Here is a 24,903-nt window from a genome sequence, read left to right on the forward strand (position 1 = left end):
TGCAAATAATAAAAATGATAATAAAACAATGAAACTATAAGAGTAAACAAAAAATTATGGTTTAGAGATATACTCTAGCTAATCAGGCCCTCAGTAGCCCGGCCTCTCAGTAATCCACATCCAAAAATACGTGCACAATGAATTATCATGCGCAACAATGCTTAGTTAAATAATGCTTTATATACTGTTATAAGAGTCGAGGGGCATGAAAGGGAAGCAGTGGTTGGGAAGGAAGTGAGACAGGGTTGTAGCCTCTCCTCGATGTCATTCACTCTGTATATTGAGCAAGCAGTAAAGGAAACAAAAGAAAAATTCGGAATAGGTATTAAAATCCATGGAGAAGAAATAAAAACTTTGAGGTTCGCCGATGACATTGTAATTCTGTCAGAGATAGCAAAGGACATGGAACAGCAGTTGAACGGAATGGTCAGTGTCTTGAAAGGAGGCTATAAGATGAACATCAACAAAAGCAAAACGAGGATAATGGAATGTAGTCGAATTAAGTCGGGTGATGCTGAGGGAATTAGATTAGGAAACGAGAACTTAAAGTAGTAAAGGAGTTTTGCTATTTGGGGAGCAAAATAACTGATGATGGTCGAAGTAGAGAGGATATAAAATGTAGACTGGCAATGGCAAGGAAATCGTTGGTGAAGAAGAGAAATTTGTTAACATCGAGTATAGATTTAAGTGTCAGGAAGTCGTTTCTGAAAGTATTTGTATGGAGTGTAGCCATGTATGGAAGTGAAACATGGACGATAAACAGTTTGCACAAGAAGAGAATGGAAGCTTTCGAAATGTGGTGCTACAGAAGAATGCTGAAGATTAGATGGGTAGATCACATAACTAATGAGGAGGTATTGAATAGAATTGGGGAGAAGAGGAGTTGTGGTACAACTTGACTAGAAGAAGGGACCGGTTGATAGGACATGTTCAGAGACATCAAGGGATCACAAATTTAACATTGGAGGGCAGCGTGGAGGGTAAAAATCGTAGAGGGAGACCAAGAGATGAATACACTAAGCAGATTCAGAAGGATGTAGGTTGCAGTAAGTACTGGGAGATGAAGAAGCTTGCACAGGATGGAGTAGCATGGAGAGCTGCATCAAACCAATGTCAGGACTGAAGACCACAACAACACCAACAGCAACAACTGTATTTGAAATTGTAGCTTTCTTTACAGCTCAGAATCGTGTCTTCTATAAGGAAACACTTTACGCTAGATCTCAAGCAGAAGCTCGAAATTTTAGATAAGTTAAATCGAGGTTCTTCGCAGAAAGCCATTGCTGCTGAGTTCAATGTTGGACGAGCAATTATTTATGACATCAAAAAGAAAGATGATGTTATTCGACAGTACTCAACGCAAATGAATAGTGAATTGGGAAAACGGAAGCTTATGCGAAAGAGTGAGAATGAACTGGACATAGCTCTTTATAAATGGTTCATACAACAACGCAGTAAAGGAATTCCAGTCAGTGGCACGATTATAAAAGAAAAAGCAGCTGTATCTAACAAACAACTTGGCGGTATTAACTTGTTTGTAGCGAGCAAAGGTTAGCTATCAAACTGGATGTTGATGAGTATATAAGCAAGAAACGAAAGATAATAGAGGAAGACTATTTAACTGCTGACGCCTTGTATAATGCTGATGAAACAGGACTCTTTTACAAAATCTTCCTTCCAAAATGTTAGCTGCTAAGAACGAGAAGGAAGCTCGTGGTTACAAGCAACAGAAACAGCGCATAACATTAATGGCGTGTTGTAATGTAAATGGGAGTCATAAACTACCGCTTATGGTGATTGGAAAATCCCAATATCCATGTTGTTTTTAACACACTGACATAAATACTCTACCAGTGCAGTATTGGGCTCAGAAGAGAGACTGGATGGACAGACAAAAATTCTATCGTTGGTTCCATGAAACGTTTGCACCAGCAGTGAGAAAAGAGCTAAAGAATGAAGAGCTGGAGGAAATTGTGGCCATCCATTGATGCTGAGTTGGCTCCAGTAGTGAGTAACAGCGATGAGCCAGTCAATTCGGAATTATCAGTTACTTTGTACACTGACATGTTCCACAACCTTCCAGGAGGAGAAGAAATTGATGATGAATATGTTACTAAGTGGCAGAATGAGGACAACTGTAATACGGACCAAACTTTCACAGATGAAGAAATAATCAGAAGCTTGCAAGTAAGTAATGATGCATGTGATGAAGAAGAGGACACAGGAGGAGAGAGCATGAAGATTTCTCACACTGTTGGTGTCGAGGCTGCCGAGGTCTTCCTGGAGTACATTATGCAACAACCAGATACATGCAGTACCGATGTAATGCTTGTAAAGCGGTTGCGTGATAAAACATGCCGCCATCGCGTATCATCATTGCGACAGTTAAAAATTAGAGACATGTTTCATAGTGAGTGATACGGCTGTACAATTATGTACAGTATACACTAAGGACTAAGTTTTCTTTGAAAATTAATGTATTTTTGGATGTGATAAAGTATATTCTCTATGTTTTAAAATTGTATACTTCGGTTTAATAAAATACAGTACACTATATCCCCTATGTTTCCAAAATAAATAAAAAACAAAATAAATGATAAAATAAAGTTCAGACACTCAATAATCGGGCACTTCCGCTAATCCGGCACCCATTATGTGCCAGGAATGGCCGGATTAACTAGAGTCTAGTGTGTTTCTTTTTTTCCCCCACACACGTTCTCTTAGTAGTATTTGTTAATTTCGATAACAATGTCGGAAGAACACTGACACATTTACTTAAAGGGTTACAAGGGCGTGAATGGGATGCTGTTTGAAGCAAATAATTTTTGTATTTCGTAGAGAACCTTGCTTCACAATTAGGCCGAGTTTCAATTCCATAAATATTTTTACTGTTGTTTTATGAACTGTTTAAAAATGTCTTTTGGTTTTCTGCCTTTCCTGTAAACTATGCATTTCGGCAGTTATGTCATTATTCTTCTGGAAAGGCGATTTGTCGATGTAGAAAAAAATTCTCTGCTCAGAAAACTGTTGCCCCCCCCCCTCTTTGTTGTTAACGTCATGTTTCCTTCAGGCCACCCAGAATAAATACTACAAGAGCCAAGAACCTTCAACATATCTGAAGTAAAATAAAAGTCGACGCTAAATATTTTCTGCGCAGCCCAAACACACGCTACAGACAGACGCGGCATATAGACACTACTGGCTGGAGCGTCACGTGGTACGCTACCACACTTCCCTTGCTACTGCACATCACACTACCACTCGCCATCTTACGTTCACACCACTATAGTGTGTCCCGAGAACCTATTTCTAAGCTAGACAGAATCATTCAGTGGGTGCAACGGGACCAACTTGTATACCCACATTCTACCTTCCACGTCCTGTAACGGTATATATTACCTTCTGATCTGATTATTCTCTCAGATGTTGAAAAAGATGTACATGTCACAAGTTGCGAGATAGCCGTGGTTTAAAGTAATGATCCCGGAAGTGTAGAATGACTTTAATTTTTTTTCACCAATGATCACAAAATTTTTGGGCCTTAGACTACCAGTTTCGGTCAGCAACGACCATTTTCAGATCTGTCTTGTAACATGTCCTAAAATAGCATCGTCGCACATACTTAAAATATGATTTAAACTAGGCCGCCGATCTGACATACTGGCTCTATTACTATAGGTAATAAACTATTTACCGTACTTGTAGTCTAAGGACCAAAAGCTTTGTGATCATTGGTGGAAATAAAAGAAATTCATTTTCATACTAGATTCGTTTTAGTACATACCTTAAAGTAACATTGGTAAGTATATCCGATCACTGGTGACACCTGATTGAAAACAGTCATCATTGCAAGGGTCATCAAACTGCAGCCTCCATTGACGTAACTGTACTCTGCATCAACCAGTAACCGCACGGATTTCGATGATGCTGCTTTCCCTGGAATTGTCGTTTACATATGAAGTCATAACATTTTAACCGTTAAATCAAAGTCATAATTTCACATCAGACAACTATTCTTTGCAATATTATGCCTTTCTGACTAGCTACGCAACTATTTGTGAAAACTGTGTCACTATAAAAAACTGGAAATTAACGAGATTCAGACCTATAATATGGAGAATTGTATGAAGTAGATAAAACTGCGAAATAAAAGGTACATAGGAAAATTAGCAAATGAGACTTGTATAAAATAAAACCAGAGATAATTGAGAGTTTTTTGAAGCAGTATTATGCAATGAACAACAGAAACAGGAGGAAGGAATATAATATAGTAGATGAATGCAGGAAAGGGTAAAACCAAGCAACAAGGCAAGCCCTAGAACAGTTTCTTAGACGTCAAACAGGATATTAAAATAGCAAAGGGAGAAAATATAAAAACGTACTTGTTGTGGTCTCCAGCCAAATTACTGCTCTGATACACCTCTCCGGGCTACTGTGCAGGCCTCTTCATATCTGTGTTAAGTACACATGCTGTACTGTGGGAGCGTTTGAAATAAAGAATGAGGAACACACTTCGTATGCCGCGATCGCGGTGTAGAAACTTTCATTGTTCCAAAATGACCGGTTTCAGCAATTTTATGCTGCCGGCTGTCATCATCTGATCTAAGAAGAGAACATGAAGATAATGAGGGGTGGGGGGGGGGGAGGGAAGACTTTGATTAATTTAACTTATTATATAAAATACAAATTTACACGTACGTCTTACAAAAGTGTCAGGGTAGCGTTTTAAGAGTGACTGTCTTTGCCATCGCTATTAATAGCATTACCTCCATAATGAAAAGTCCTGTCCAGTGTTCTTTGTTTGTGGATGATTTCTCTTTGTTTTGCTCTTCTTCAAGCCTTGCAACGACAACGCGTCAGTTGCAACTTAACACTTAAACGTTTGGATGACTGGGCGCAGAAGAGTGGTTTTAAGTTTTCCACCGAGAAGTCAGTATGTATTCTTTTTCACCGTTCTCGTTCGATTTTAACCTTTCCTGAGTTGAGGATAAGGGACACTGTCCTCGCTTTTAAAGACACGGTGAGATTTCTGGTGCTCATTTTTGACTCAAAGCTTACGTGGTTATCTCATCTTAAACACCTGAAACGATGGTCACGTAAGACTTTAAGTATTTCAAAATGTCTTAGCCACAGTACATGGGGAGCCGACAGGACTTGTCTGCTCCAGTTTTACAGGGCGGTTGTGCGATCTCAGCTCGATTATGGGTGCACGGTTTATGGGTCTGCGAGGCCTTCTTACTTAAAGATGTTGGACGTTGTGCACCATGAAGGGCCACAGGGGCATTCAGAACTAGCCCCATACCAAGCCTCTGTGCGGAGGCTGGTGGACCGTCACTTCATATGCGGCGGCGGCTACTTACGGTGCGCCAGGCGTATAAAACTTTGTCCACACCATACGCATCTGCATACCATACCGTGGCTCAGCTTCCTCTGGCAAGGCTATTTCATAACTGGCAACGAACGACGCGGCCCTATGGGATTCGCGCACAGGATTGCCTCTCTGCGATGAATATGGCTGGTCTTCACGTTTTCCGTCGCGGTTGGAGCAGATTTCCACCTTGACTCCTCCGGAGACCCAGACTTATTTTAGATTTGACTAATTTTAAGAAAGATAGTACACCAGATTTTACATTCCAATCTCAGTTTTTTAACATTTTAGATCCGCATCACGGTTTTACCGTCGTTTACACTGATGGCTCCAAACAGGAGAATTTCCTTGGCTGTTCTGTAGTGATCCCTGATCATGTTACCCGGATTCGCCTACCTGATGAATATACCGTTTTTACAGCGGAGCTCCACGTGATCCTGAAGGCACTGGAATCGTGTTCGGGGCAATCGATTTCTCCTTTGCTCCGATTCTCTTACTGCCTTACAATCATTTCAGAATCTGTACTCAACTGAGGAGATGGTCCAGCTGATATATGACCAACTATACTTGCTCCAACGGCGGGGTAAGGAGGTGTCCTTCTGCTGGGTGCCTGGTCATGTAGGAATATGGGGCAATGAACAGGCCGATCGGGCTGCCAAGGAGGCCTGCAGAGAGCAAGATGTGGTCCAGTGTTCTATTCCCTTGCAGTCTGTCATTTCTGCACTCCACAAGAAGCGCATGGAGTTGTGGGAGGAAGAATGGCTGACGGTAACAGCTTATAAACTGCGGTTAGTGAAGTCAACAATTCGGCCGTGGCGTACCTCCTGCCGGGTGCTCAGGCGGGAAGAAGTGACCCTCACGCGTCTTCGGATTGGGCACTGTCCTCTCACACGTAGCTTTCTAATACTGCAGGATGATCCCCCCTTTTGTGATGCTTGTGGTGTGCACATCTCTGTCCGGCACATTTTAACAGGCTGCATTTTATACCGTGATGCAAGGGCAGAAGCACAAGTTGATGGGGATCTGCACTGTATTTTAGCTAATGATGAGACGTGTGTGTCTAGGGTTTAAAGTTTTGTGATGTGTCTGGACTCTGCCCTAAACTTTTAGGCTGGAGGTTTTAGTGTATTGCAGAGTGGCTGGCTCCTCCCTTTTTTCCTTGCGGTCAGCCAGCCTCTTACATCTGCTATATTGTTTTAGCTCCCTCTACCACTTTCTTCCTGTGTTGTCCATGTTTTACTGCTGGCGGCATGCTTCGTCCCACGCTTCGGTGTGGGTGGCCACATATTTTTCCAAGCTTGTTTCCTGTGTCTTACGTTCTGTTTTATCTTATTATTCTGAGTCTTTTCTTGACACCCGTCTCAATCTGTTACTGAGCGGGCGCTGAAGACCTTGCCGTCGTGCGCCCTTAAAACACTGCATCCATCCATCTATCCATGTTACATTACAAAGCACAAAAGGCACTCCACACACATATATATCTCGATAAAAAAAACACGCAGCTGAGAAAACGCACACAGTTAATGATATCATCGTGTCATCGATGCATATCGGCGTCGAACAAGACTCTCTCATGCTCGCCACACAGCAATACACTACGGGCGGAGTGTTAAAATAGGCCGGCCGCGGTGGTCGTGCGGTTCTAGGCGCTCCAGTCCGGAGCCGCGCTGCTGCTACAGTCGCAGGTTCGAATCCTGCCTCGGGCATGGATGTGTGTGATGTCCTTAGGTTAGTTAGGTTTAATTAGTTCTAAGTTCTAGGGGACTGATGACCACAGCAGTTGAGTCCCATAGTGCTCAGAGCCATTTGAACCATTTTTTTTGTTAAAATAGGGGCGGCATATCCGCTAAAAAGTTACCTATCTCATCATTGGATGGCGCAAGAAGTACACACTAAATGAACACATCCGAGGTTATAAGCAATGAACAGCGGTGCACCAGAAATAAAGGTGGATTTTTCAAAATGCCCGGTATAACAACAAGGAATGCCAACTGATCTACATTTAAAATCACCATGGGCTTACGCTCCATACAAAATCTATAGTCATACATACTGATTGCTTATTGCACAGTGAGGCAACTACAGTAACAGTCAAAAAATTTTAAAAGTGACCCATATCTTTAATTATCCAAGCAACATGAAGAAAATAGAAAATCACAATGGTGCGAGCGCGAATGCTAAACCGGCCAGACCTAGGAAGGGTCCCGCAAAGTACCACTCGTGAAAAACCACACGGAGGTAAACTTACTTCAGGAACAATCTAATTGAGATACGAGTCATACCGGGTGCGAGCTGTCTACTGCAGAGTCGAATGTAAATGGTGTATTATAAAAAGTAATGTAGGCTACTGCAATAAAATTGAAGGTACAAATGAACCGAAAATATGTTTGTGGATAGGTCATGACAGCGCGTGAAGTATTTCTGCAATCCATGTTGTGTGTCAGCAAACTATTATAAACGGGGACATTCAGGGAAATAGCAATGACGAAAATCAAGTAGCTGAACTGAGTCCTAGGTCCTTATTAGCATTATGGCTGACGGATGAGACGGAGTCTGTTACAGCCACGACTCCTCATGGTAATATGATGATAAAAGTTCAAATTAATGCACTAGACGATTAAATAATGAACGACTGTCATATGAGATATCCGTTGCGTGCTGGGTGCAAAGTATATACACACATCAAAAAAAGTTTTTGCATTAACCTAGTTCTCAGAACTCCTGAAGATAGACGTTGACTGTTGACATTGTATTACAGACACAGTCCCTTTCACTGTTCAGAAATGTCACTAAACTTGCCCAAAGATTTAAACAACCATGCATGAGCAGCGCCTATTAGACTGAGGGGGTCCGACGGCCGATTAGTTCCAGTCATTCCACCAGGAAGGAGGTACACGGCTCGTGTTGTCTGTAGTTCAACCATGCTTGGACGGTCAATACCGCGATTCGATCGCGTCCGCATGGTTACTTTTGTGCTAAGAAAGGCTCTCAACAAGGGAAGTGTCCAGGCGTCTCGAACTGAACCAAAGCGATGTTGTTCGGACATGGAGGAGATAGAGACAGGAACTTTCGATGACATGCCTCGCCCAATGGGCTACTACTGCAGCAGATGACCGCTGCCAATTGATTATGGCTCAGAGGAACCCCGACAGCAAAGCCACCATGTTGAATAATGCTTTTCGTGCAGCCACAGGACGTCGTGTTACTACTCAAACTGTGTGCAGTAGGCTGCATGATGCGCAACTTCACTCCCGACGTACATGGCGAGGTCCATCTTCGCAACCACGACACCATACTGCGTCGTACAGATGGACCCAACAACATGCTGAATGGACGGCTCACGATTTGCATCACGCTCTATTCACCGATGAGTGTCGCATATGCCTTCAACCAGACAAAAGTCGGAGATGTGTTTGGAGGCAACCTGGTCAGGCTGAACGCCTTAGGCATACTGTACAGCGACTGAAGCGAGGCAGAGGTTTCCTGCTGTTTTGGGATGGCATAATGTGGGGCCGACGTACGCTGCTGCTTGTCATGGAAGGCGCCGTAACGGCTGTACGATACGTGAATGCCATCCTCTGACCGATAGTGCAACCATATTGGCAGCATATTGGCGAGACATTCGCCTTCAAGGACGACAATTCCCACCCCCATCGTGCACATCTTGTGAATTACTTCCTTCAAGGTAACAACATCGCTCGACTAGAGTGGCCAGCATGTCCTCCAGACATGAACCATATCGTACATGCCTGGGATAGATCGAAAAGGGCTGTTTATGGACGACGTGACCCACCAACCACTCTGAGGGATCTACGCTGAATCACCGTTGAGGAGTGGGACAATCTGGACGAACAGTGCCTTGAAGAACTTGTGGATAATATCCCACGACAAATACAGGCATGCATCAATGCAAGAGGACGTGCTACTGGGTATTAGAGGTACCGGTGTGTACAGCAATCCGGACCACCACCTCTGAAGGACTCGCTGTATGATGGTACAACATGCAATGTGTGGCTTTCGTGAGCAATAAAAAGGGCGGAATTGATGTTTATGTTGATCTCTATTACAATTTTCTGTACATGTTCCGGATCTCTCGGAACCGAGATGATGAAAAACTTTTTTTGATGTGTGTATTCGTTTTACAATGAGACGTTTACACGTGTGATAGGTTATCTGTAAGGTTTGGGATGATGAAATGGTACCTAAATGCTGTTCTAAGAGACTATATGTCCATATGTGTACACTTTATAAATAATCCAACCAACTTAGCAACCTGCAATCTCTTCCATTTCCTTACATAAACTTACAATACAGCATCGAAAACGTTAAAAAATATTGCTCACCTGACTCTAATTGGTTATTAAGAAAGTGACCTGGGTATCTCTTTTTATTTCTGTAAATTTCTATGTTTGTCACTATAATAAACTTTTGGGAGCTTGTAGAATTTCCATACTGTGGCGAGTCTACTATTTTATGCTTACAATCAGACGTGCGAAGGTGATCCGGAAAGGTAATTCTGTTATGTACGCTTGTGTGTTCTCTGAAGTGGTTGAAAAAAGATCTCCCCCCTGTCTGGCCAACATAAAAATTAGTTGTTTAATTAAAGATATACGTTATTTTTAAAATTATTGACTATTACTACACTGAAGAGCCAAAATGGCTGATACACCTGCCTAATATCGGGTAGGGCCCGCAAGAGCACGCAGAAGTGCCGCAACACGACGTGGCATGGACTCGACTAATGTCTGACGCTGTGCTGGAGGGAACTGACACCATGAATCCTGAAGGGCTGTCCATAAATGCATAAGAGTACGAAGTGGAGGAGATCTCTCCTGAACAGCACGTTGCAAGGCATCCCGGATATGCTCAATAATGTTCATGTCTGGGAGTTTGGTGGCCAGCGGAAGTGTTTTAACTCAGAAGAGTGTTCCTGGAGCTACTCTGTATCAATTCTGGTCGTTTGAGGTGTCACATTGTCCTGCTGTAATTGCCCAAGTCCGCCAGAATGCACAATGAACGTGAATGGATGCAGGTGATCAAACAGGATGCCTAGGTTTGTGTCACCTGTCAGAGACGTATCTACACGTATCAGGGCTCACATATCATTCCAACTGCACATGCCCCACACCATTACAGAGTCTCCACCAGCTTCGACGGTTCCCTGCTGACATGCAGGGTCCATGGATAAATGAGGTTGTCTCCATACCCTACACGTCCATCCGCTCTATACAATTTGAAAAGAGACTCGTCCGACAAGGCAACAAGTTTCAAGTCATCAACAGTCCAATGTCGGTGTTGAAGGGCCCAGGCGAGGCGTAAAGTTTTGTGTCGTGTAGTCTTCGAGGGTACACGAATGGACCTTCGGCTCCGATAGCCCATATCGATGAGGTTTCGTTAAATGGTTCGCATGCTGCCACTTGCTGATGACCCAGCATTGAAATCTGCAGCCATTTTCGGTAGGGTTTGCACTTCTGTCACGGTGAACGATTGTCTTCAGTCGTCGTAGGTCCCGTTCTTGAATGATCTTTTTCCGGCCGCAGCGATGTCGGAGATTTGATGTTTTACCGGATTCCTGAAATTCACGGTACACTCGTGAAATGGTCGTACAGGAAAATCCCCACTTCATCGCTACCTCGGAGATGCTGTGTCCCATCGCTCGTGCGCCGACTATAGCACCACGTTCAAACTCACTTAAATCTTGATAACGTGCCATGGTAGCAGCAGTCACCAATCTAAAAACTGCGCCAGATACTTGTTGTATTATGTAGGCACCGTATTCTGCCTGTTTACGTATCTCTGTATTTCGATATGCGTGCCTGAAATCTGTTTATTTGACGCTTCAGTGTGTTACCAGCTAATGAAGAAATTACTACTCGATAAAATGTTAACCTTAAAAACTAGCGCTTCTTAGAATGCGACAACATATACTTACGACAACGACAATAATTAGATACTGTGGAAACAGTAATACCAGGTGTTGTACGTAAAACCGGCCGGTCGTACGCAATGATAATGTTGCAGAGTGTCCGCGCGCGTCAATAATAATGGAAAACGACCAACGCCGTCTAAGCAGTCGCGCACGAACTAATAATTTCCTCTCATGTACCAACACTGTGCGGTACTTTTTTGTTGGTTAAACACCTGCAGCCACAGCTAGTAAAACTTGTGTCGAGACCAGTTGAGAAAAAGGCCTAGTTGTGTGAAGCCGGTTTAGTGTTAGTGTGAGATAATGCCGTATTCGTTACCCGAGCGTGTTGTCACTGTTGAAGCGTTCATTCGCACTGTATCTTTTGTGAAAACAAAGAATTCGTTACAAGAGAAGTTTCCAGGACGTTCTGTGCCAGCAAAAAGCACCATACAGGAATTCATTGAAAAACGGCGCCATACAGGATCAGTTCAAAATGCTTCCAGGAACAGACCACCTGAATTAAAGGGCAGTTGCAGGAGATAATGACAAGAAGTCCTCGCAAGTCAAGCAAGAGGTTAAGTCAACAGGTTCATGCGAGTGAGAGAAGTAGGTGTTTTAAGGGGAAGGAAGTTATTAAAACCGTACCGCAACAGCTCTCTTGATAAAACAATGAGTTGTTCAAATTGAAACATTTTCAAAAAGTGATTTAGGGCTATTTCTCTGATACCAACAAGTCGTTATGAAAGGACGGTTGCGACCGAACCGCTGAATCTTTCCATCAGTAAATGGGGTATGTTCTCCACTGACTCGGTTGTTTTAACCCTCTCCACTGACGGAATGACCCACTTCCCAATTCCGTATGTATAAAACCAATACGGACTTGTAGCTGTCACGCCTTTGCGCTTACTGCTACGTATTTTAACTGTAAATAGCTCAGTCCCAATGGTAAGAGGCAGTAGTGAATTCACGTAGTTAATATTTGAATCCAGCACAGCTGCCACAAGCTCAGCTCACTTTTACTCCACTCCTACCCTCGCCATTGCACCACATTAACTAGGTGCTACGTGGACCTTGCTAAATTCACTTGCGTATACATTTTTGACCGTTACTCGCCAGTATTTACCTAATGATTAGTACACTTCTAACCGGACTATTTCCCTAAGAGCTGTGATGATTGAACGGGTTCGATCCACGGCCTACAGTGCCCTACAGTTCACACGGTAACACTGCCTACCTGACCCACTTAACTTGGTAGTGAGCTTATGTATCCAATCACCACTGCTAGCAGCAGTGGATAATCCTATCAGCACGACGAGAGCAGCAGACTTACCGTCGAATCCTCCTGAAAATACTTATAACTACGGTCGCCAGCTCTGAAGGAGCAAAAGAATAAATCAATTTTTGGCTCGTTTCAAAGTGAAATGGCTTGAGTTGAATTTAAACTTAATTCTGAATATTACTATTTCTGATCATTCTAGATGATTCTACAAAGCAAATACTCTCTCAATTTCTGTGAGTTGGCTTGGTAATTACTACCAAGACAGTTTATGCAACTTCGGTTAACAAAATTCTATCCTTCAACTTATTTAATGATTTTGGATATTACTCTTTGGACCATTGATACAGAATTAGTTAAGTGACTTTACTTGAAAGGTTGCTCAGAAAAATTCAAGTAACTATAAATAGGCGACTCATTCTGGTGTGACCATTGCTCTTTTCAACATTCTTATATGCTAAAGTATTCTACAACCAAAAGAATTGTAAATGAAAGAGGCGATGGTGGCCTCAGTCTGATTTCACTATACTATGTTTGAGGTTACTACACTTTACAATGAACAACATGCATCGTAATTGTACTCATTACTATATTCTGTACTCTGCACTTGCATAAAACTGGTATTCTCCTTTTACATGTATACAAAGTTCGACTTAACAATTGCAAGCAGTCTTGCCTTGGGTAGACGTGTCGGTGCTGGTGGTGAGATGCATGTGGCTAACGCAGCTCTTCACGCCTCATGCCCTTAATGGCGGCTGGAACTATGAGCTGTAGCACTCGTATAAGTTACTGCACGTCCGCCATAAAATCTGGGCACAGGAACTCTTACAATCAGCCCCCGTGGCATAGAGGCGGCTTCAACAACCATTCGTCGCGTTTTACTCCAAAAAGGCGACGATATTCGCCTCTTCGCTGTTGCACAATCACTTTTGCATGAGCACAGTTACGCACGTCCGATCACGTCAACACTCCCCAGGCCATCTCATTGTTAAGTCCCTGTGTCTCCAGCTACCCCTAGCTACGCTCGTATCACCAAGAGTGGGGGCGTTCCCCTACCACCTTTTTACCGAAATCATTTAGTATTTAAGAATATTTATATTTACTACCCTGGAGTTCATACCAGTCATAATAATTTACTACTAGCGCTTTACAACATTAAATTATACAGTAATAACTTATAATTACCAAGAAAAAGAATACATTTGACTCCGAGAGCTTAGTGCATTGTCTGACAGGCAGCGCTAATTCCCAGTTTCGCCAATAGATGGCATCAGGGTGCACTCCCTGGCAGTCTCACACTAGCGCGCCCGTTTCAGATGCGCGGGCTCCAAATTACTGTCAGCCCACCATCATTTCAGTTCCGTTACACGGTGTACTAACTGGCCATGTTAAGATATTGCAAAGGCGGCGACATTACATTGCCTACCTGACAAAGCGTTATTTTTTGTCACAGACGCATTCAAATATCCTCTTCCTAGTGAAGTCACTATTAAAAATGAGTATCAAGTAATTTAGTGTCCCACCAGATTTCATTGATTTAGCCCTTTAATGCATAGCGTAGCTGATCAGCCACAGACTTCATTTCTTCGATGTATCCTATACTGATCAACATTTTGTAACGAATTCGTTGTGTAGTTAGGTGTATACACTCTACTGCAGCTGCTAAGCTGCTAGTAGTTCTTCATAGCGATCGTAAATGGCAGGATGAACTGAACCAGTTCGACAATCAGCTGTGTGGATGTAATGCCGTGCGTGTTTTGGCGGAAAGTAGAGACGTTTTTTTAATGTTTGTGTGCTGATTTGTGGGTTTGAAAATTACTTTTTTTATTTTGAAAACGTAAGTAGATATGGTGTAGACAGTTAATTCGAGTGTCTTTACGACAGATTTGAAATTAGATCTGTTTTGTGTATGTAGCGATTGTCAACAATAATGCTTTGTTAATTTAATTACAAAATTTTTTAAATATTTTTTTTCGTAATGTAGGCACTATAAACTAATCGTGGTAACTCTTGCAGCTTGAAATAAAACATCATGCATTTAGCGGTAAGCCTTAGCTTAGCGTTTTTAGGTCAACGGTCTTGCCGCAGTGGTAACACCAGTTCCCGTGAGATCACCGAAGTTAAGCGCGGTCGGACTGACCATCCAGGCTGCCATGCGCTGTTGCCATTTTTCGGGGTGCCAGTTGAGGAGCTACTCGACCGAATAGTAGCGGCTTGGGTCAAGAATACCGTCATAACGACCGGGAGAGCGGTGTGCTGACCCCACGCCCCTCCTATCTGCATCCTCGATTGAAGATGACACGGCGGTCGGATGGTCCCGGTAGGCCACTCGTGGCCTGACGACGGAGTGCTTAGCGTTTTGAAAACTCAATCAGACTTATAAACAAAATTTGAAAAAGACGGAGTTTGGACGCTTTACACTAGCATTTCAACAACCATAGTAAACAACATTAACTAATATAAAGCTTAATAACAATAATACACTGAAACCTGGAAAATCTCGACAGCAGTCATACCTACATCTACATCTACATCTACATCCATACTCCGCAAGCCACCTGACGGTGTGTGGCGAGGGTACCTTGAGTACCTCTATCGGTTCTCCCTTCTATTCCAGTCTCGTATTGTTCGTGGAAAGAAGGATTGTCGGTATGCCTCTGTGTGGGCTCTAATCTCTCTGATTTTATCCTCATGGTCTCTTCGCGAGATATACGTAGGAGGGAGCAATATACTGCTTGACTCTTCGGTGAAGGTATGTTCTCGAAACTTTGACAAAAGCCCGTACCGAGCTACTGAGCGTCTCTCCTGCAGAGTCTTCCACTGGAGTTTATCTATCATCTCCGTAACGCTTTCGCGATTACTAAATGATCCTGTAACGAAGCGCGCTGCTCTCCGTTGGATCTTCTCTATATCTTCTATCAACCCTATCTGGTACGGATCCCACACTGCTGAGCAGTATTCAAGCAGTGGGCGAACAAGCGTACTGTAACCTACTTCCTTTGCTTTCTGATTGCATTTCCTTAGGATTCTTCCAATGGATCTCAGTCTGGCATCTGCTTTACCGACGATCAACATTATATGATCATTCCATTTTAAATCACTCATAATGCGTACTCCCAGATAATTTATGGTATTAACTGCTTCCAGTTGCTGACCTGCTATTTTGTAGCTAAATGATAAAGGATCTATCTTTCTGTGTATTCGCAGCACATTACACTTGTCTACATTGAGATTCAATTGCCATTCCCTGCACCATGCGTCAATTCGCTGCAGATCCTCCTGCATTTCAGTGCAATTTTCCATTGTTACAACCTCTCGATACACCACAGCATCATCTGCAAAAAGCCTCAGTGAACTTCCAATGTCATCCACCAGGTCATTTATGTATATTGTGAATAGCAACGGTCCTACGACACTCCCCTGCGGCACACCTGAAATCACTCTTATTTCGGAAGACTTCTCTCCACTGAGAATGACATGCTGCGTCCTGTTATCTAGGAACTCCTCAATCCAATCACACAATTGGTCTGATAGTCCATATGCTCTTACTTTGTTCATTAGACGACTGTGGGGAACTGTATCGAACGCCTTGCGGAAGTCAAGAAACACGGCATCTAACTGGGAACCCGTGTTTATGGCCCTCTGAGTCTCGTGGACGAATAGCGCGAGCTGGGTTTCACACGACCGTCTTTTTCGAAACCCATGCTGGTTCCTACAGAGTAGATTTCTAGTCTCCAGAAAAGTCATTATACTCGAACACAATACGTGTTCCAAAATTCTACAACTGATCGACGTTAGAGATATAGGTCTATAGTTCTGCACATCTGTTCGACGTCCCTTCTTGAAAACGGGGATGACCTGTGCCCTTTTCCAATCCTTTGGAACACTACGCTCTTCTAGAGACCTACGGCACACCGCTGCAAGAAGGGGGGCAAGTTCCTTCGCGTACTCTGTGTAAAATTGAACTGGTATCCCATCAGGTCCAGAGGCCTATCCTCTTTTGAGCGATTTTAATTGTTTCTCTATCCCTCTGTCGTCTATTTCGATATCTACCATTTTGTCATCTGTGCGACAATCTAGAGAAGGAACTACAGTGCAATCTTCCTCTGTGAAACAACTTTGGAAAAAGACATTTAGTATTTCGGCCTTTAGTCTGTCATCCTCTGTTTCAGTACCATTTTGGTCACAGAGTGTCTGGACATTTTGTTTTGATCCACCTACCGCTTTGACATAAGACCAAAATTTCTTAGGATTTTCTGCCAAGTCAGTACATAGAACTTTACTTTCGAATTCATTGAACGCATCTCGCATAGCCCTCCTCACACTACATTTCGCTTCGCGTAATTTTTGTTTGTCTGCAAGGCTTTGGCTATGTTTATGTTTGCTGTGAAGTTCCCTTTGCTTCCGCAGCAGTTTTCTAACTCGGTTGTTGTACCATGGTGGCTCTTTTCCGTCTCTTACGATCTTGCTTGGCACATACTCATCTAACGCATTATGTACGACGGTTTTGAACTTTGTCCACTGATCCTCAACACTATCTGTACTTGAGACAAAACTTTTGTGTTGAGCCAACAGGTACTCTGAAATCTGCTTTTTGTCACTTTTTCTAAACAGAAAAATCTTCCTACCCTTTTTAATATTCCTATTTACGGCTGAAATCATCGATGCCGTAACTGCTTTATGATCGCTGATTCCCTGTTCTGCGTTAACTTTTTCAAATAGTTCGGGTCTGTTTGTCACCAGAAGGTCTAATATGTTATCGCCACGAGTCGTTTCTCCGTTTAACTGCTCAAGGTAGTTTTCAGATAAAGCACTTAAAAAAATTTCACTGGATTCTTTGTCCCTGCCACCCGTTATGAACGTCTGAGTCTCCCAGTCTATATCCGGCAAATTAAAATCTCCACCCAGAACTATAACATGGTGGGGAAATCTACTCGAAATATTTTCCAAATTATCCTTCAGGTGCTCAGCCACAACAGCTGCTGAGCCAGGGGGCCTATAGAGACATCCAATTACCATGTCTGAGCCTGCTTTAACCGTGACCTTCACCCAAATCATTTCACATTTCGGATCTCCGTCAATTTCCTTCGATACTATTGCACTTCTTATCGCTATAAACACGCCTCCCCCTTCACTGTCCAGCCTGTCTCTGCGGTATACATTCCAATCTGGATTTCATTACTGTTTACGTCTGGTTTCAGCCAACTTTCTGTCCCTAGTACTATATGGGCGTTGTGACCGTTTATTAATGAGAGCAGTTCTGGGACCTTTCTGTAGACGCTCCTGCAGTTTACTATTAGCACATTACTATTGTTATTCCCTGTTGCATTTTGCCTACTCCTACCTTGCCGCGTCTCAAGAGGCGTCTTGTCGGGCCTAGGGAGGGGATTCTCTAACCTAAAAAACCCCCATGTGCACTCCACACGTACTCCGCTACCCTTGTAGCCGCTTCCGGCGTGTAGTGCACGCCTGACCTATTCAGGGGGACCCTACATTTCTCCACCCGATAGCGGAAGTCGAGAAATTTGCACCCCAGATCTCCACAGAATCGTCTGAGCCTCTGGTTTAAGCCTTCCACTCGGCTCCAAACCAGAGGACCGCGATCGGTTCTGGGAACGATACTACAAATAGTTAGCTCTGATTTCACCCCGCGAGCGAGGCTTTTCGCCTTCACCAATTCCGCCAACCGCCTGTACGAACTGAGGATGACCTCTGAACCCAGACGGCAGGAGTCATTGGTGCCGACATGAGCAACAATTTGCAGTCGGGTGCACCCAATGCTCTCTATCGCCGCCGGTAGGGCTTCCTCCACATCTCGGATGAGACCCCCCCGGCAAGCAGACTGAGTGAACACTGGCCTTCTTCCCCGACCTTCCCGCTATTTCCCTAAGGGGCTCCATCACCCGCCTAACGTTGGAGCTCCCAATAACTAATAAACCCCTCCCCCCGTGTGCCTGCTCGGACCTTGATGAAGGAGCAGCCACATGTCCACTCACAGGCAGAGCGGGCGATGCCACACGGCCAGCCTCCACATTGACCCTCCGCCTCGTGCGCCGCGAACGCCGCTGAACCCGCCACTCCCCTTGGGGAGAGGGTGGCCCAACCGCGCCCAGTACCCGCGAAGATGTCTCGACAGCAGGGACAGTGGGTGAAGCATGTAACACCTGGGGTGTACCTTGCGACGCACCAGACTCCCCACTGCCGCTACACTCCGAGGCAGCAGCCTGAAGACGGCTGACCGCGGCCATCAACACGCTCAGCTGTTCGCGAACAGTGGCCAGCTCCTCCTGCGTCCGTACACAGCAGTCACACATCCTATCCATCCTAAGGATTCAATTTACTGAAGAGAGTTAATCAACCTTTAACTAGACTGTTAATTCACTAAAGGCGGCTGTTTATTCACTAAATTGTAGTTGCTAGCCACTTCTTGTAGAAAACAATGAAAGTAGCACTACCTGTCTCTGGACTGTATTGAAAACAAACACTAGCACTACTGGCACTTTGGCTGACTACAGGGACTCTCTCTGACTGTATTCAAAACAAACACGAAATCTATGGAACTATTAATAGGACTCGACAATTAAAGCTTCCTAAAAGCAAATACACACGGAAGAAGAAGTGACAAGTAAGAAAAATACAGTTAATACTTAAATTAAAGTAGCTCGCTGCACAGCAGACGTGAAGCAGACGGCAGTTACGACGACGACCTGCGAATGAGTTAAACATGTGAGCGCCGTTTGCCTATGAGCTTCAATGCAGTGCGATGTGGCGAGAGGATTCCCGGTGACGTCACAGCTCACGTTCCGCCTGCGTGTGACCCCCTCCGTGTATGCTTGTATCCACGACTGCCTGCAGCGTAGGGCTCTGCGGCAAGCTCAGGAAAGTTATATCTGATGCTGATATGCATGGATAGTGCGTTTTTTAATCGAGTGTGTATATGTGTGTGGAGTGCCTCTTATGCTTTGACTTCATGTAATGAAACATGGCACTTTTATAAGTTTCATAAGATATATAAAATTTTGTATTTTATATAATAGGTGAAATTACAGATGATGGCAGCATAAGATGTTGAAACTGGTCATCTTGGAACCATAAAAATTTCTATAGCGCCATCACGGCATGCAAAGTGTGTTCTACATTTCCTACTGTAACTTACATCCTGAACCTACTTGCTATATTCAAGCCGTGCCCTCCCTCTACAATTTTGTCTCTCATACTTTTTCCATTACCAAACTGACGACTTCTTGACACCTCACGATGTCGCTATCAACCGACGCCCATCTTATAGTCACGATGCGCCACAAATCCTTTTTTCTCAATTTGTCTCAGTACCTTTTCATCAGTTAATCATTCTATCCATTTAATCTTCAGCTATCTTCTGTAGAGCCATGTGCCAGCAGTTTCTATTGTCTTCTTATCTGAACTGTCTATTGCCTATGTCTCACTTCTGTACAAGGCTACACTCCAGACATATTTCTTCAGTAACGACTTCTTAACGCTTAAATTTATTTACGATGTTAATAGATTCGTCTTTTTCGGAAATGCTATTCTTGCAATTGCAAATTTGCATTTTGTATCTTCTCTACATTGGCCATCGTCTGGTAAATTGCTGTTCAAATAGTAAAACTCATCAATTACTTTTAATGTCTCATTTACTTATCGAATTCGCTCAGCAATAACTGGTTTAATTCGACTGCATTGTATGTTACATATACGAGAGGCGATCAATAGGTAACGCAACACATTTTTTTTTCTCGTCCAATTTTATATGAAAAAAATGCGGAATTTGTTGTGGGGCATCATGGAATGTTCCCGCTCCCGCCACGATAGTTCCACGAAATTCCGATAGGTTGCGACACTATACGTAGCTTTGAAAATGGCGTCTGTAACGGAGGTGCATTCCAAGCAGAGGGCTGTCATTGAGTTTCTTTTGGCGGAAATCCAGAGCATCGCAGATATTCATAGGCGCTTGCAGAATGTCTACGGAGACATGGCAGTGAACAAAAGCACGACGAGTCGTTGGGCGAGGTGTCTGTAATCATCGCGACAAGTTCGTAAGAACCTGTCCTATCTCCCATATGCCGGCCGGTCGCACACCGTTGTGAGTCTTAAGCCTAGTTTACACGACGACATTGGGTTGCGCCACTCGTTACGTGGAATAAGTTGCACGCAAGTGGTTTCATATATGACTGTAGACAAGGCGACACCAGTATACACTTCAGTTTCGTCGTTTTGTCGGTCCCTGAGTCGTGTCTGAAATGAAAGTTTCGGCAGCTGCACGTTGCACGAGTTGTGATGGAGTTATAGCTTGTTGCGTGGAATCGCTGCAAGAGAAAAAATAAGAAACGTGTTTCGATTCGTGACTGGATGATGAAAAGACGTCAGCTCGGTTGCTCAGCATCCTTGCTGAAATAATTTATAATGGAAGATCCGAGAAGTTCTTTTAATTATCTTAGAATGTCACCAGAACTGTTCACGTTTGTTCTAAATAGAGTTAATTATGCAGTAAGGAATAAAGGTAATGTAATGCATGAAGTACTGTCGGCAGAACTTAAATTACATATCATATTGCGTGCATTACAATCGAGAACACTCGGCATGCTATAAGATACGGTTTTAGTTGTGTGATGACGCTATTTTGTTAACACCGATAATTATTAACATTAACAGAAATAATTATTAACATTAGCAACAATAATTTTTCGAAGCAGGCTGCATTAAGAAGAGAATGGTTTGCAAACTATTCTCTTGAAGATAGATCTGTATAGTGGCAATATTTCAAAATTCTGACATATGTGAATGGGGAGTGCTGCAGCGACGTTTTAAATAGATGAATATTGAATAAAGAATGCAGCTTCGTGAATTTGTATAGCCTTCCCTCCTGGCAACAAGATTCCTTAACAAAGAGTTGGCCAACTCAAACGATGGGATTTTAGTCCTGTAGACGAGAGCATTGCCACAGTTAGAATTTCACTTGCTTGTAGTTTTCTTAATTCAGTTGTATATGTGCTCCTAACTCAATAAATTTTGCCCAGCAGCTCAGATATTGTCAAACCATCTATGTAATGATCGCACATGACGGTCTCAGCGGCAGCAATATGTTTCTTATTTTTGTAATCAGCATCACTGAAATCCCACAAACATCTATGCAAAACATAGATATCCAAAGAGCGAACATTATCCTCAGTTCCCCACTTCCTATTTCAGTTTGTCTACACTCTACGAAGACACATAACCTCAAAACCCATGCAACTAGTGTCGCCAAAGTTGGAACACGCCGAAAGTGTTTAGTTTCACCAACGAGTTGCGCAAGCGCATGGCGCGCACGCGCAGTGGCCGGTAGCGCAGTTGCCTGCAACCTAGTGTCGTGTAAGCTAGGCTTTACAATGTTGGAACATGCGGATACTCTCATTCGAGGTGATGGATGCATCACACTCAAACACTTCGCTGCACAACTGGATGTCTCTTCTGGTAGTGGTGAGACATTCGTCCACTACTTGGGGTAATCAAAGGTGTCTGTCCTCTGGGTCCCTCACTGCCTAACAGAAGACCATAAAGGGCAATGAAGAACCTTCTGTGAGGAATTGCTTGCGCTTTATCAAGCTGATCGTGACAATTTTTTGTCGAACATTGTCACAGGCAGTGAAACATGGGCTCCTCGCTTCGAACTGGAGACAAAACGGCAATCCATGGAATGGCGCCATACCGTATCTCCTCCAAAGGAAAAGTTCAAAGCCACAGCCTCAGCTGGTAAAATCTTGACGACGGTCTTCTGGACTCCGAAGGGGTTATTTTGTTTGGTGTCCTCCCTCATGGTGCAAGGATCAACTCTGAAGTGTATGGTGCCACCCTCAGGAATCTGATCAAGCGACTTCAACGTGTTTGTCGCCACAAAAATACCAATGAACTTCTCCTTCGTGATAACGCAAGGCCTCACACAAGTCTGACCACCCGAAAAGAACTCACAAAAGTTCATTGGATTGTTCTTACTCATCCAGGATCTCGCACCTCCCAACTTCTGTATGATCCAATGAAGAATGCAATCTGTGGGATGTAATACATGGATGATGGGGAGGTTACTGATGCAGCAAGACATTGGCTCTGATGTCGACCAGTAAAGTGGTACCATGAAGGCATACAGGTGAACCCAGTAAGGTAGTGTAACGCCTTCGTATTGAACCGAGATTATATTGAGAAATGGGAGTTTTGTAGACAAGAGAGTGGGGAATAATATTATGTATTCTGAATGAAACCAACCTGCTTTCAGAAAGAAATGCCTTGCACTACATATTGAACGTTTCTCATAATATGCCTGCCTCTTTCACACTTTACTAGCTTTCATAAACGTTAAAATTAATCCTTGTATGTTTTATTTTCTTGATTATTTGTCTTGCTTTTTGTTTTACGTAGCCGGTCGCTGTGGCCGAGCGGTTCTAGGCTCTTCAATCCGGAGCTGCGCTGCTGCTACGGTCGCAGGTTCGAATCCTGCGTCGGGCATGGATGTGTATGATGTCCTTAGATCAGTTGGGTTTAAGTAGTTCTAAGTCTAGGGGACAGATGACCTCAGAGCCGGCCGGTGTGGCCGTGCGGTTCTAGGCGCTTCAGTTTGGAACCGCGTGACCGCTACGGTCTCAGGTTCGAATCCTGCCTCGGCATGGATGTGTGTGATGTCCTTAGGTTAGTTAGGTTTAAGTAGTTCTAAGTTCTAGGGGACTTATGACCACAGATGTTAAGTCCCATAGTGCTCAGAGCCATTTGAACCATTTTTGATGACCTCAGATGTTAAGTTCCATAGTGTTCAGAGCCATTTGAACCATTTTTGTTTTGTGTATCACTAATTGAGAGAGAAAGTAACTTCTCTTTTCCTTACCAAGAATGGATAGCCTTCGGACAGCATGGCGAAGATTATTGGACTCTTCTGCGGTTAGGCCTTGTATGTCGCAAGATTTCCCATCGTCGGATATTGCCGCTGCGACTTTTTCGACCATTGACGTACAGCTGCTGTCTCCACTGTAGAACTGTCTCGTTAAGCTGACCTGCAGTGAAGAGAAAATTACTTAATGGTGCTTGAACAACAAACGATGCTCCAGTCAAGTAGTGGCATCGCCGACATAAGTCTGTGCTTATCGCAAGTGCTTACCAAAGTGTCTGCTGAGAGAAGGGATGTTATCTTCGTCTGCAGACATGGGTTTCGGCCACCGTGCTTTGACACCATTTCAGCCAAATTTACCAGTTCACTTAAATTTCTGTCATACTTCTCCTGCCTGTGAAAAGATACGAGTATAATCCCAAAAGTAAGGTCTCCTATTTTTTTTTTTATCAGTACAGAGCTCTGTTTGTGTGGCAGTTTGTCACACTGTTATGAAGAGTGCTTCACGCGCTGTGTGTAAACATGCGCACGCCGCGCTGAGGCGCTCAGTCTTGGCTTGGCAGCCGTTGAGAATGGAGTTCCCGTTGGATGTTATCGCCAAGTGCGAATTGCGCGCAGTTATTCGGTTTTTGAATGCAAAGGGCACTGCGCCGATTGAAACACATGGCCAATTGACGGAAGTGTATGGTGAGTCGTGCATGGATGTCAAAAATGTTCGTAAGTGGTGTAGAGAGTTTGCAGCTGGTCGGACCGAAATTCACGACGAGCAGAGGAGCGGGAGACCGTCAATTTCTGAGGAGACAGTGTTGAAGGTTGAACAAAAAGCATGCGTGAAGATCGGCGGATAACCCTGGATGATCTCTGCAGGCTGTTTCCTGAAGTTTCCCGAAGCACCGCTCACAGAATTTTAACGGAAACATTCAACTACCGGAAGGTGTGCGCAAGATGAGTGCCACACATGCTGACTGAGGACCACATGCGGCAACAAGTTGATGCTTCCCGCGCATTTCTTCACCGCCTTGCAGCCGAACAGGACAACTTTCTGGACTCAATTGTCACGGGTGACGAAACTGGGCCTACCACTTTACACCTGAAACCAAGCAAAAATCAAGCCAGTGCCGGCATCCTTCTTCGCCAAAGCCGCGAAAATTCAAACAAACACAGTCTGCCGGTAAAGTCATGACAACCGTTTTTTGGGATCGGAAAGGGGTTTTGTTGGTCGACTTTATGCCCACTGGGACCACAATTAACGCTGACAGGTACTGTGAGACTCTGAAAAAACTCAAACGGGCAATTCAGAAGCGGAGAAGAGAAATGTTGAGCAAGGGCGTACACATTCTCCATGACAACGCTCGCCCACACATCGCTCGGCAAACCGTTGCACTCCTGCAACAGTTTCAATGGAACATAACAACCACCCACCCTATAGTCTTGACTTGGCGCACATTGACTATCACCTGTTCCCTAAGTTAAAAAAGAAC

The 24,903-nt window shown here is 43.8% G+C and overlaps 1 protein-coding gene across 1 annotated transcript in view; it reads right to left on the reverse strand.

Annotated features, from left to right (window-relative positions):
- The window catches only part of LOC126100865 (hydroxyproline dehydrogenase-like), a 163,707-nt gene that overhangs the window by 55,130 nt on the left and 83,674 nt on the right, over positions 1-24,903 (reverse strand). Inside the window, exons 4-6 of the mRNA XM_049911532.1 lie at positions 23,693-23,816; positions 23,423-23,588; positions 3,785-3,936 (exon numbers count right to left, since the gene is read on the reverse strand). Coding sequence (XP_049767489.1) covers positions 3,785-3,936; positions 23,423-23,588; positions 23,693-23,816 — 442 coding nt within the window. The remainder of the gene's footprint in view (positions 1-3,784; positions 3,937-23,422; positions 23,589-23,692; positions 23,817-24,903) is intronic.

The sequence above is a fragment of the Schistocerca cancellata genome, chromosome 9, assembly GCF_023864275.1.
Source record: "Schistocerca cancellata isolate TAMUIC-IGC-003103 chromosome 9, iqSchCanc2.1, whole genome shotgun sequence".
Lineage (NCBI taxonomy): Eukaryota > Metazoa > Arthropoda > Insecta > Orthoptera > Acrididae > Schistocerca > Schistocerca cancellata.